Here is a 14,917-nt window from a genome sequence, read left to right on the forward strand (position 1 = left end):
AATCTTGTCTTGTCCCTGTGAAGCTAGAAGAAGCTATTAGAAACACCCTTAGAAATTTTTCTGTTTGTCCCTTACTTGGATACAGTATGCAGTGTCGACCACTTCTTCAAGCAATTCACAGGCATGTTATTTTTTTTGATTGGTTTTCTTTCTTTCTTTCTTTCTTTCTTTCTTTCTTTCTTTCTTTCTTTCTTTCTTTCTTTCTTTCTTTCTTTCTTTCTTTCTTTCTTTCTTTCTTTCTTTCTTTCTTTCTTTCTTTCTTTCTTTCTTTCTTTCTTTCTTTCTTTCTTTCTTTCTTTTTCATTTTCATTTTCATTTTCATTTTTTTATTTTTATTTTTTAATTATTATTATTATTTTAAATTTTGTTGAGCTTCAGGAGCTATTCCCTAAATCCCTTCTGCTTACACCAATGTAATGTAGAAATAACATCTTTAAAAGCTTACTGAAGTTGCATCACACTAAAACTGATACTTGGAGTAAACAAACCTACCAGTGTGAATGTCAGAAGAAAACTCAGATGTTCTTCCAGTCCTGTTTTATACAAGAGCAGCAGAGGGTCTTGAGCTGTGCTAGCTGCCAGCAGCCATGAAGTATTGAGACTGGTTTGCTCTGCATCTGTCTTATGTTGCTCACATGCAGATGTCAATATCTGCCCCTTCACTGATGCAGAATCCTAACATATGTAGATCACTTCTATTAAAATCCACATGGTCTTACAGATCTGGTTTTCACTAAAGATGATTTTCATTTATTAGATACACTTAACTTTCCCTAAATTACCTGTGTCTGGAATGAACTTAGTGTCTGCAGTTGGTTGTCACCATTCAGAATTTAGCTCAGGAAAGGCTGAGGAAAAAAAAACCAAAAATTCATGTTAGTACCTACTGAAACTGAACAAAGAGCAGTCACACTTTTAGACTCCTGCTCTTCCGTTTCCAAAACCGGAGGGAAGAGAAGAACTTACTGTTCTGAGCATTTATCTTACAGTACTATAGATCACATTTCAGGGCACTAAACATTATAATATGAATGAAGATACTTTTTTTTTTTTTTCTTTTTTTTTTTTTTCTGCACTATGTGGTACTGCATACTTGGGCAGATGTTGGTATATCACTAACCAGTGAACTCCTTTTGCAGTTACTGATTTGTGCAACTTATGTTCAAGGATGTGGTTCCACTTCCACCATTGTCAAAAACATCCCCCAAAGCTCAGCTGAAGTCAGTTCAGTGATATTGGCATAAAATCTGCAAGAGTGGGCTGAAACCAATGATACTTATTTTTTCCATGGCCTGAAATTCCAGTTAATTCCCAGGGTTCTCTGATACTCAATTTGCATGCCCATTTTGAAAGGCTATCCAGAAAATGCTGAAAGGATTCTGGAACAATACCTAGCCATGTGCCATCTGTTGGCCATTTACTATACTGCTTCAGGGGACGTACAGTTTCTAAGTGCCTGAACCAGAAAGACGATGTGTCCTAGACTACTCTATCTGTATATAAACCCTCAGATTAATACCTCATTCAAGAAGAAGGACTCTATATTAAAAGTTTTACCATCCATCCTATCTTCTCAGATGTTTACTTGTACTACAGCAGTTTACCTTCACTTTCTCCGGAACTTCAAGAAGATATAAGACTATTGGTTAATGGTTCATCTCATGAGTAGGTATACAGATTGGTCTTAAAGTGATGTAAGAAGCATAATCTTGCTTATCCTTAAAGGATAAAGTGGTTAAACACCACTACAAAGGCAGATGATGCATATTCAGGCTTATGTCCTCCAACCCTTTGAAGAGGAATCATTTGAACCAGAGGAAATAGCTTTGCTCCTGCATCACTGGGCTTCTTATGCAGGCAGCAAATGTATTTAATCCCTCTGTAATTTCACACTGATTCTCTAGCTTGCTGTCATAGAATCCAGCAGGTTATCTCATATTATCTTGAATTAGACTGTGTTTATGATACCAGTGTTAGGTGGAATACTGATCTCCACACAGTGGAGTTGGTCGGTTCGTGCTATTCATTTGGAGAGACAGATCTGTTGTAGCTTCAGCCCATCTCGGATGTCAGTGAGAGAAATAAAGGACCACATGTTCAAAAGTATTTGGAAACGGTACATGCAAAACATTTTCAGTGTACTACAGAATTTCTACATCATATATGCACATTGCCTAAATGCTGTCAAAGTTTATGGTGTCATTCAAGCAAGTCTATTATCCAATCCACATAGGGTTCTCAGAGAAGACAAAGGCTTCATGATGGCATTTGGGCTGTGAGTTTCTCAAATAATATCAGCCAAACTGTTTATGTCCATTCCATTGCAGCAGAAAAGTTTTCCAGAATGTTTCTGGTGTGGGTTCTGCAGGTGACATCTGCACTCCCAGCCTCTTCACCGTGGCACTCTGCGCTGGTGTGCAAGTATCCAGGAGATACTGTCTCAGAGACAGTATAAAACTGAGAATTAGCTTGTGTGACCTCTAAAGAGTTACTAAAGAGTCTTTAGCATTTTTTAATATGGAAGGAAATCCAGCTGTGGTGATTTCACCACATTTTAAACGTGTTTTACTTTTTGCCTCTCTAAGTTTCAATATAATAGTTGTTCTATTCCCTCACTGGCATGTGTGCACTTAGGAGATCAATGCAGATAATCTATGGTATTGATTTTGTATTGTCTTTGAAATCTACAGAGCTCTTCTTGATCCATTTGACTGAGAACTTCACATCAATTTATTGCTAAATCAGTCATCTATGTAATACTTGTGTCAATTTGCTAAAACTCAGATTCTAAACGTAAACACATTGCTTTAAAGAATGAACTGTGAATTATTTTGTTGTAATGTGGGTGTACACCCTGTTGCAGTGAAACACTACTATTTGCAAAGTTCCACTTAAGTCCATTGTATGAAATCTAGGACATGCTATATATCTATCTAATGTATATGAGATATTTTGGCAGAGATGAGGCTACATGGCTCAACATGCCAGTCTGTAATTTTATGATACTCCAACCTCAATTTTTTCTTTCTTTCTTTCTTTCTTTCTTTCTTTCTTTCTTTCTTTCTTTCTTTCTTTCTTTCTTTCTTTCTTTCTTTCTTTCTTTCTTTCTTTCTTTCTTTCTTTCTTTCTTTCTTTCTTTCTTTCTTTCTTTCTTTCTTTCTTTCTTTCTTATCAAGTCTTACTTTTCTTTTCCCCCTTAAAGTGAGATGGGTGTCTCATGTAGTGTTTTATGCAGTTCTCTTCATCTGCTTTCCTTTGTAACATATTCCGTATGTTTACTATCTTCCCTTTTTGTTGTTCAGTAGCCTAAAGCATTTTCTTCACCAAAAACTGTATGGTTATTTTGCCAGGAAACATTATTGTTCCAAGAAATGTTATAGAAACAAATAAAACACATTTCCAAAATGGTACTGCCGAATAGCAAAATATAAAATGCTCATTATTTTTGATGACAAAGATATTGAATGGAAAAAAAGTTGTTTAAAAATAACCAATTATTGAATAGCTTTGTGGGAGGATATTCAATTAAATGGAATGTAGTTTTCCAGTGAGCCCATTTAATCTTGGATTGAAACTATGGGTTCAATTATTATTTATTTTTCATTTCACTTTTTTTTTTTTTTTTTTTTTTTTTTTTTTTTTTTTTTCCATCTATATTCTGTGTTCCATTCCTGGCATTACAGTGATGTTTGTTACTATTTATATTTTATGTTGAGGATCTCTTAAAATCTGTTTGTAAAGCTTTACAAGAATGCCAGATGTTATGTTGGAAGCTCAAAGACTAAAATCAGATCATAAATCGTGACATACCATATACAAAAAAAGCCAGTTGCATCACTCTTTTGCACTTTCTTTATTGGCTTTCCTTTTCTTTCCCTTTTTAACTCACAGCAGGTGAAAATGCAGTGTCTTACCTGGTATGTTTACTTTGCAGACTCAGAACAGAGCACTGGGTCAGACACAGAGGTGCTGGCAGAAAGAACATCTTGCTCTTTTGGCTCCCATTCTGACCTTACATCTGGTGGATCGGGTCCTCAGCCTCCTCCACCTTCATCCATGGAAGAGATCCAAGTAGAACTGCAGTGTGCTGACCTCTGGAAAAGATTTCATGACATTGGGACAGAGATGATCATCACGAAAGCAGGCAGGTAAGATATCTCTGGCTTTCTGTGTAGTTAAAAAAAAAAAAAAAAAATCAGAACAAAACCAACGAACAACTATTTTCATCCATGGAAAGCCCATAGATAAATATCTGAGGGAAGAAATGTAAATGATTGTCAGATTTTCACAGCTGCATATCCTACCAACTTTATGAAGTTCAATAAAATGATTCCAAATTTCTGCCTGAATCAGTGTCTCCAAAGGGTAGATGGCAACTGTAGGAAGCAGTTGAAGACAGCCCTTTCTAACAGCAAATAAATAAATGATCTTTTTGCTGCTAGCTGCACTAAGTTTGAGACGAGTTATGGATCTGGGGACTAGCAGAACTTTCAAGTTCTGTTAGCACTTCATGACCCAGCTGATTTAATCTTACACGCAGCCTAGTTTAAACTCACCATTGCTATGAAATAATGTGTTCCAGCAATTCTGAGTAGATAAATTCCAAAGATTTCTTGTATTAATGAAGAGCAGATTTAGTGCTTACCTCTGCTATTGCAAATGATCTCGTGTCAGCTGTGGCTAGGAAGAGTCACTAATAGCCAGATTTAAAAAAAATCAAAAACCAAAATGCTGAACGTCACTCTGCCTTCCCATTCTTTGAGTATCTCATTGCCGTCTATTATTAAAACAATGGTTAGAAATCTGTTCACCAAACACAACCGGAAATTAGCTGCAAAATCTGTAGATATCGCAAGGTATTAAATATTCTAGTTTTTTAGACGTGCTTGTGATAATATAATTTTCCTTTTCTCCACTTAACGGTATTTTAATTGTGATTAATATTGCTGCTAAGAAAATCAGCACCATGGACAGGGTTGTTCAACGGGAGCGAACCGCGCGGCTGTCACAAGAGCTGTTCCGCCCCTACCGCAGAAACGTGGAGGGCAAATTTTCCACAATATTTTCCCTCCCCTTCCCTCCCCTCCCCCCCCTTTCCCTCCCCTCCCCTCCCCTCCCCTCCCCTCCCCTCCCCTCCCCTCCCCTCCCCTCCCCTCCCCTCCCCTCCCCTCCCCTCCCCTCCCCTCCCCTCCCCTCCCCTCCCCTCCCCTCCCCTCCCCTCCCCTCCCCTCCCCTCCCCTCCCCTCCCCTCCCCTCCCCTCCCCTCCCCTCCCCTCCCCTCCCTTTCTCTTTCCCTTTCCCTTTCCCTTTCCCTTTCCCTTTCCCTTTCCCTTTCCCTTTCCCTTTCCCTTTCCCTTTCCCTTTCCCTTTCCCTTTCCCTTTCCCTTTCCCTTTCCCTTTCCCTTCCATTCCCTCCCATTCCCATCATAGGGGATGGGCTTAACAGCAGCACAGCAAAAATGAGCAGAGCTTGTTGATATGAAGGTCACATTTCTGAATGAAGTAGTTGACCTCTCCGGGATCTTAAAAAAACTGCAGGGAAATTACAGCATCTTTACAAAAAATTACTCAAAAACTTGCAACATCAGAGCCACTGTAATTTTACAAATTGTTTAACACTTATTCTCACAGAAGCCTCGGGAGTTTTGGCAGAAGAATTGGAGCTGTTAGAGATACTAACCTAATTTAATTAGCCCAAAATAATATGTATTTTTATTTATTTTATTTTATTTTTTAGAGAATAGATGCAGGAAAGCCTGTATAAGTTGTAAGAAATATTTCTCGGGCTCAATATGTGGTTTTCTGTAAAAAAAAAAAAAAAAAAAAGGCATTCTCAAGTGGCAAGTTAGAGAATATTTGCAAGCTTCAGCCTTGACAATTTTTCCACTAACAAAAACTGATGCACCACAGTGCAAAGTTTAACATACCAAGCAAACTATGTATTCTTTACATTTTTAAATCATATCATTTATCCTTAAAGGACGATGTTTATTATTTCTTTAGTCTTCACGGTCATCAAGTTCACCATTGACTGTACCCACACAATCTATGTAGGTCACTCCAAATCTAATACTCCCTATTTATTTCCCTGGAAACTGCAACAAATAGCACAATAACACAACTTGATAGCTACAAAACTCTATTTTTCAGCATATCCCAGCATTAGCTGTACATTTTCACAAGCGGTCAGAGTTGGTGGGTTCCAGGAAATCCAGAAGGATCACTCCTTTCCTAACCCAAAAGACAGTGCACATCACTTTACCCACTGAAGGCTGCATCTTGAACTTTTTCTTCTGTGGGGAATTCACGTCGCCACTCCATGGACTGCCGTTTTTACTCTAGCTTATAGTTGTGATGCCACATCTTGTTACGATTTTATCCAGAAAACTGCCACCTTCACCTCACAGTGAGTGGTTCAATAGAGACTAACATATTTGCATATGATGTTCTTTCTGTTCCTGTGTGAGCATTCATGGGACCCACCTACTACAAACTTTGTTCTGTTCCAACACTGTCACTATCATTTCTAATGCACTGAAACAGATATTCAGCTCCATACACAGTTCCGTGACTGTATTTTGCTGATTTGTGGGGATGAGTTGATTGAGATGCTCTTCATTTTGTGGTGTGACAGCTGTGTGTGGCTGTTCAGAACTCAGCTTGTCTTTCTCATCACCATCACCACAGCTGAAACACACCACTCACCGCCTGACTGTGATCACATCCTCTGTTTTGTCTCCATAAGCATTCAGCAAACACTGATGAATGTCAGTGGGTAACATTTTTTTCCGCATGTAGGAATTCAGTGACTCATTTTTGCTTCTTCTTCATTTCCATGTCAGACACCATTTTGTTAGACTGCCTCTCAGCTGCCATCTGTCACACAACAATAAAATGTAATGAGATATTGGCACAAAAGTCCAGCATATACTACCACATCACTAGCCTTCTCCTCTGACATCATGGGCCAACATAATAAAGTAGGAGGCATTGCTTTCAGAGTAGTCTTCATGTATAGTTCCAAAAGTACATGTCTTTACCATTTAATATTATCTCCAGTGGTAATATTAACAGTATTGGAGGAGATTTTTTTCTGCTGACTGTATTTTAAAGTTAATCACTGCAAAGCATAAAGAAGATCTGGTCAATTTATTTACCCAGGATATCTGTTTATTGGGACAGTCCTAACAGATTTGAAGAAACATACTATTTAAATGTTTAATATTTTTGATTAAACATTCCCTTTTTTCAGAGTGGATGTGTCTGTGATAGATGAGAACTGAATTCTGTTTCTTCACAGATGTTCCATGATACATTCTGAATCCCATAGATTAGAAAGCATGATTTCTGACAAAGAGAGGCATGAACTGTTATTATCTGTTGAGGATTTCCTATTACTAATTGAAATTTTGAGAGATGCACAGCTTCATTTGCTATTTCTTGCTTCTCCAGGGAGGACTGTTCTCCTTTTTGTCAATTTCCCTCTAGAAATCCTATTAGAATCCTACAAGGCCTTCTTGTTTTGAAAACCCTTGTAATTGCAGACTCAGTTGCCTATACATACAGCAGCTCCTTAATTTTCTATGAGTGGTAAGACACTGCTTGGCTCCTGCTTGTTTTCACTAAGACTTTTTGCTCTTACTGATTAATGCTAGTTTCTAGCCTCCATTCTCATTTCAAACATATTTCTGGAACTATATCCTGCTTACATCATGCCTACTACACTTTCTAACTTTTAAACTTCACTTCCACTCACATTTCAATACACTTTCTCTTTTTTTTCTTTCTTGAAGTTGTATTTATAGATGCCTATTTTTTGATCTGTTTCCATAAACTGACTGCAGTCCTCTTAGAATTTTCCCTTCTTTCTTTCTACCAGAATGTTGCTATTCAGACTTAATAAGATTCTTATAACAAGAGTCCTTTGTTCTTTTTGCAAAAGATGCAAATTGCTTTCTGTCAGATGCAGTGCATTCAAATCTACAATCTCTTTTATCTCCTTTTGGTTTGAAAGGGACCTTTAAACTCTACAAAATAAAATAAACTCACCTTAATCCCCGAATCACCCCGACATTTAGTAACTCTTCCTAAAAATGTATTTTACTCTTTTTCTCTACTCTCCTTTACTGTGCATGCATGTATACTAGCAACATCAGCACAGGAATCTGAATTCTTCTCTACATTTTCTAGCTAAAGACCATGGTAAACTGAGCTGCAGGTTTAGCAGTTGCACACTGCATAGAAGTGCTGCCCAAATGGGAAACCAATGAGTAATTATTACTGGGGGAATGCACATCTACTACAGTGAATGTTTTGAGTCCTGCCTTAGGAGGGAAACAGTTCATGGGGGTGATTACACAAGGGTGACCAAATACACAGGAACAACCGGAAGGTGTTCCTCCAAGGATACTAATTCTATCTGTAGAAAATTTGTCATTTCTTCTCAGAAATGAGGAAGTCTTATCATAGCTACCAAATCTGTACTGAGGGATGTCTTGAACCTGGGTGCTCATGCTAGGCTCAGTAATAAGAATGGAATTAAAAAAGAATAGTGAATGCAAAAGGTGGCCTTGCTCCTCTCTGCCTCCTGATAAGTGGTATTTTGACTGGATTTTCTTTGCCTTCCTTGTACTATGAGCCTGAGTTGTATGAAACACATACTTGCAGCTGTTTACACTACCAAATAATTCCGTTTCCAGTGGAAGGAAGTTGAAGATTCCCATGATGCTTTTCAGTTAAAGGCAGCAGCAAGGATTTAGTTGTGGAATTCTGATGTAGTGTTCATGTCTTCCCTTCCTGTCCCTCACTTTAACTCCTCACAAGTTTGTTTTTATAAACAAATATACATTTGGCACCAGTCTTAAAAGACAAAGTATTATGAGGTATAAAATAGCTCTATATTCAGGTTACCCTGCAGAGTTCTGCACAATGTAAATGCTACATACACCTAATCTGCACATCTAAATCAGTCTGAATATTTTACAGTTACTTAATCAGATTTGTTATGATGGGAAGTGTCTGGTCTCTCTGTTACTGACAATAAGATTGTACTAAATACAAAGGGTCTTTTGCTGCAATTGAAGAAGTCTTTTTCATTTTAGGGTTTCCATTTAGCGGGTGTTACCCTTGAGCAAATGTAATCCCATGTAATCTTTCTTTTATTTAAGCAGTGTATTAATCATTATGCTGAACAGTCATGAAGATTATGGTGAATTTTGTCAGTTCTTTTAAACTGTCATGTGACATCAGTTCACATCACAGTTCACAGGGTATGTGAACTGATAACAAGCTATCAGTGCAGGAGTATTTCAAGTGTTTGAAAAGCTTCAAGGAATTGCACTTGTGTTTTGAGATAATCTGCCAGGTACCTCTTAGTTTCTTATCCTCTAATGTGAAGTGCCTGCTCAAAAACTTCACAGGAAGAGCACAGGGATTCATACCACATTCCACCCAAGTCCCTCAGTCACTACTGTTTATTTCTGCCTTTTCCATTTTCCCCTTTCCAGGGATGATGTAGCAGTGCTGCTGGAGACCTGCTGTGATAGTTCCAGGCCACATCTTTATGTCAAAAAAACCCAAGTTATTTTTACACCCACAGAAAATCATCACAGTAATATTTTAAAAAACTTTAAAAATATACTTAAGCCTTAGAGAAAGCAGTGGGTTCAGTTGCGCTTTCTCCGGTAGAGATTAGCCTCTAAGCCTGTTGAATGGTCTGTGGCAATCTTTTACAAGGTATTTCATAAGCAAACAACCCCATAAGCTATATTGCAACCTTACACAGGCTTGCAGTGTTGGAGACAGTTGCTGGGAACACAAAGCATTCAGTTTTCCCAATGTAGTGTGCAGATTTAGACTCAAAGAGACTCAGATTAAATCCTGGATTTCTCATCAACCCTCTGAAACATGACCCACCTCTTAAGCTACTCCCAAGCCACCTCTATCCAATTAAGGAGAGTGGATTCATAAAATGCCACATTTTGTACCCATTTGGTTTGGCAGATTTAATGAGCCATTATGGTAGAAACTAGGTAATGCCCTCAAGACACTGAAGACTATCCATTATTTCTTTTTCTCCCCTTAACTGTTTAGCTAGCAAACTCACACCATCAACTCCTTGAAGGGTTTCTGCAGGCAATTTTTCTGATACTTTTATGTCTCTCATAACTCTAGCTGTGTGCTAGCAGCTGTGAGGTGATGTTCTTGCCACCTCTGCAATGGAAGCCTTTTTCCTAGGCAGCTTTAATTACTAATACATCAGAACTTCACATCTCAATGGTCTGAAGTGGAAAAGCTGTGGGCAGGGTGAATGCTGAGCACTGAACTCTTCCTTCCGACCCTCTTCTCCAAGTGTATATATGTAGTGCAGATGAGAAAGAAAGAATGAAATAATTTCTCACAGTCACAGTACAGTTTTTGAAAGACATGTTTGGAGATGTCCACAAACATTCCCATTTTTCCCTCTTCCAGACTCTATTGTTAATACTTCAAGAAATAAGAATGTTGGGTGGAGCTGTAAATCTTCTCAGACATTTCACTACTCTTCACTAAACAGAAGACAAAATGTCATGGTGGTTTCTATGGAGGCTTCTGGAAACAGTAGACAAAGATATTTTTATATTTATATTTTTATTTTTATTTATTTTTTATTTTTAATTCTGCCATCATCATTTTAATACTATTTATTTATTTCCCCTTTAATATTCTCCTTCTGTCTAACCTACTCTCATTCCATATAGAGTCATCTACTTGTCAGAGGATCAGCATGTAATTACACATCGGTATTCAGTATTTTTAGTTTCTCTCAACAAAGTTCTGTATCTTCTGGGCAAAAGTAGTACAGTTAAATAATACTCTCTTGTGTGATCTCAGGTCAAGGTTTGTTGTACGCTCATCTGGAACAGTGACCAGTGCACAGCACAGCTCTTCTGTGTTCAGACAAGAGAAGAAAAGCAGGGAAATAATTTTTTGTTGTAGAAGCTTCATAACTTACCTATCAGAAGAAAAAAATTAAGTCATAATGGGATTAGACATCACATAAAACATGACATTTACGAAAAGGTTAGACTTCAGGAAAGCCATAGTGACACTACCAGTACTTCTGTTAACTGTGGAATGTAGGTCTAATAAGCAAATTCATTTAAGGTACATTTTTCTTAAGTGTCTATAAACATAAAGTCAATAGTCCGTAATCTTCTGTAATGATGGTTTTGCATTAAATATTATTCCAGTACAATTAAAATCCATACTGAAATGTAATTTTCTCAAAAGTAAGCATTTGGTGTGCCATGAGACCATAGTGCTAGATGAAAAGAAAAAACAGCAAGACAGAATATATATACTGCCCACATCTATAGTGAAGCACTGAGAGTGGAGCCTGGACTTGAGGGACAATTTGTCTGGAAGGCTAAATACCAGGGGTCAGGAATAGAAAGTGCTTAACTGAGAGTGCCTTACAGGTTTTTATCTTGCTATTCCTTTTCTTAAATGGAAAAACAAACAAACAAATAACAAAAACACCACCACCAAAAAAGCAACAACAACAAAAAACCAAGGATGATTCAAAGCACTGCCAGAGCAATCTTTGCTATCCATACTAAGTCCATTATGTGTCATGCCAAGAAGTGATCTTTGTAAAGTAGCATGATTCTGGTGTCAGAGACAGATCAAAGAGCTTGTTCAGCTTCATTATTCACCATTTTCTCCTTTGTTTCTACCCTTCTATTCCTAGGAGAATGTTTCCAGCCATGAGGGTGAAAATCACAGGTTTGGATCCACACCAGCAATATTATATTGCTATGGATATTGTACCTGTGGATAACAAGAGATACAGGTAAGCTTTATAGGCATAGAGATAGGAACATTTTGTGATGCATCAGTGTCAGTAAAAGCCCAAGAAAGGCAATAGTGTATAACACGCCGTTATATACTTTTGCTAAAGTATGCTGGAAGAGACTCTGTTGGTTTAAGGTTTTAGGTGAGCTGACCAGATTTGTAAGACAAAACCCCAAAGGTTTAAAATACTTCCTTGCACATTTGATCTGAGATCTGAGATGGATAGACCACTCAGTGCATAAGGAATTCATCTCACTCAAAGAGTTGCAATCAACAGCTGACAAATGGCATACCTCAGAGGTTGATATTGGGACTGGCTCTATTTAATATCATTATCGGTGACATGGACAGTGGGATTGAGTGAACCCTAAGCACTCTATTTTTTGGTACAGTCAATGTGCAGGAGGGAAGGGATGCCATCCAGAGGGAGTTCAGCAGGTTTGAGAGATGGGTCTGTGCAAGCCTCCAGAAGTTCAGCAAGGACAAGTGCAAGATCCTGAACCTGTATTGGGACAATCTGAAGTACACATACAGGCTGGATAGAGAATGAATTGAGAGCAGCCCTGAGGAGAAGGACCTTGGGGTACTGATTGCTGGAAAACAATCTCAGCAGGCAATGTGCACTTGTAGCCCAGAAAGCCAATCATCCTGGACTGCACTCTCCTAAGATTCCACCTGAAGTAATGTGTTCAGCTGTGGGTCCGGTAGCATAAGAAGGATATGGACCTATTGAAGCAAGATCAGAAGAGAACCCAGAGGTTGATCAGTGGGATGAAGCACCTCTCATGAGAGACTGAGGGAGCAGGGTTCAGTCTAGAGAAGAGAAGGCTCCAAGAAGACCTTTATATTAGCAGTCCAGTACCTAAAGAGGGACTACAGGGAAGTTGGGGAGGAACCTTTAGTAAGTAGTGTAACAATAGGAAAAGGGGTAATGGTTTTATGTTTTATACTAGAAGAGGGGAGATTTGTATTAGATATTAGAAAGAAATTCTTTATAATTTGGTTGCTGAGTCACTGGAACTAATTGCCAAGAGAAGCTGTAGATACCCCAGCCCTGGAAGCGTTCAAGGTCAGGTTGGATGGGTCTTTGGGCAACCTGGTCCCTGCTCATGGCATTAGGGTTAGAACTGGATGTTCTTTCAGGTCCCTTTCAACTAAAACAATTTTTAAATTTTATTATGTTAATCTACAGTTTTGAATAGCAGTTGGTTTTTATTTGGGGTGGTCTCTAGCGCGCATTCAGAATGTATGTTATTAACAAGCATTCTCTGAAGAACATAGTAATTGGAGTCTGGAGCTTCTAAAGTGACCTCAATAAAGAAGGAATGGGAAACTAGGCATTGAACAGAGAAGGGCATCTCCAGTCTAGCCTGAGTTGAATGGTGTCATTTTTAATATTTACTGTCCAGAACAGCACAAACATAGACCTAGAGTGCTGAACTGCAGAGAAACACCGTTGAATCTCCACCACTGATAACTAGATTTCTCTAGTATTAATGGCCTTTTCACCCTAGAAAAGTACTCTAGAAAACTCATGGTGCCCTGCATCATACAATACGACCCAGACAGAAATGATTTATCTATACTCATAAGATCCTTGAGGGCAACTCTTTTCCCAAAATAGTCTTTACTACTCCACATCTCAAGGATTCAAGAACTTTTACTCAAATGCTAAATATTGCATTTTTCTCTCAGATTATGCAAAGTGTTTCTCAGGAAAGTAAATTTTTGGTAGCATCAAGACAGTTCCCTAGAACCAGTTAGTTACTTTGCCTCTTTCCTTCAATGAAATTTAGTTCCGAGAGTATTTAACTAAAAAATTAGTAGATTGTCTTATATTCTGTTTCTGCTCTTGCCAGCTTATGCAGCCACATAGAATAAATTAGTGCTGAAATGAATGAACATTCTTCTCCATTTCTTTTAAAAATACAGGAAATGAATCACTGTAAGTAGGTAAGGACTGAAATAGCTTCGCAGAGCTGAGTAGAGGCTTAAGGAAGGGCAGCACAGGGCAAAATTAAGAGGTGTTAGCAGGACTGTTTGTGAAATACTTTAGACTGCAGGAGCCACAGGACAGAAAGAAAGAGCTAGGAAGAGCTGTAGGAGAGGAATTTTTGGCATACACAGGATGGTTAGGTCGGGAACACAAAAATATTTTAATTTTTTTCCTCTAATCCTGACATTGGTTATAATAAATAGAGTTTCCTATTTCACCATATTTTAAATGAGACATTATTTTTTATCAGTTGTTCTGGTGGTATCCATAGGATTTTGGTCTTTTTGGTTGAATACATGTTTTGTCAATCCGGCATGGCAGTCAATGCATATTTCCAGAGATCGCAAATCATTTATCAATATTCAAAACCCGCCTGGACATTTTCCTGTGTGACCTAATCTAGGTGTTCCTGCTCTGGCAGGAGGACTGGACTAGGTGATCTTTCAAGGTCCATTTCAATCCCTGACATTCTGTAATTCTGTGGTTCTGTGATTTTCAGATGGAGCTTTATTTACTATTTTCCATCCTCTTAGTCTGGCTCAGAGAGGGTTAAGGAGTTAAGGCGGCACATGTGGCAGAGTTTTACAGGGAAAATAACTGTGAAGGTGGTTTTAATAAGGAATCAAGTCCGAACAAGTGGCTCAGAGGTAATCTGGCTTTCATTTAGAAGGTAGGAGGTTGCAATAAAGCACATTCCCCCCTGACTGCAAATGAGTTCTTGGAGTGTGTGTGGTAGGGTGGCAGGAGAGGGAGAACTCTGGAGATATTCCTGCAAAGACTGAGTGACATTTTTTCTTACCCATCACCTCTTCCTCTTCCAGGTATGTGTACCACAGCTCCAAATGGATGGTGGCTGGCAATGCTGACTCTCCAGTGCCCCCAAGGGTTTACATCCACCCAGACTCATTGGCTTCTGGAGACACTTGGATGAGGCAGGTGGTCAGTTTTGACAAGCTCAAGCTGACCAACAATGAACTTGATGATCAAGGACATGTAAGTTAGAAGCTAATTTTAGTTCATACTTTCCCAGCCTTGCTCATCCCAGAATCAGAATAGCGATGCCGTTGCTCTAATTCTCCCCCGTCA

At 38.5% G+C, this 14,917-nt stretch overlaps 1 protein-coding gene across 1 annotated transcript in view; it reads left to right on the forward strand.

Moving 5' to 3' along the window:
* TBX15 (T-box transcription factor 15) overlaps window positions 1-14,917 on the forward strand; it is an 88,786-nt gene that overhangs the window by 49,164 nt on the left and 24,705 nt on the right. The window contains exons 2-4 of the mRNA XM_072336625.1: window positions 3,935-4,148; window positions 11,732-11,833; window positions 14,653-14,824. Of these exons, the coding sequence (XP_072192726.1) occupies window positions 3,935-4,148; window positions 11,732-11,833; window positions 14,653-14,824 (488 nt within the window). The remainder of the gene's footprint in view (window positions 1-3,934; window positions 4,149-11,731; window positions 11,834-14,652; window positions 14,825-14,917) is intronic.

This window comes from Excalfactoria chinensis, chromosome 1 (genome assembly GCF_039878825.1).
Source record: "Excalfactoria chinensis isolate bCotChi1 chromosome 1, bCotChi1.hap2, whole genome shotgun sequence".
In the NCBI taxonomy this organism is placed as follows: Eukaryota; Metazoa; Chordata; class Aves; order Galliformes; family Phasianidae; genus Excalfactoria; species Excalfactoria chinensis.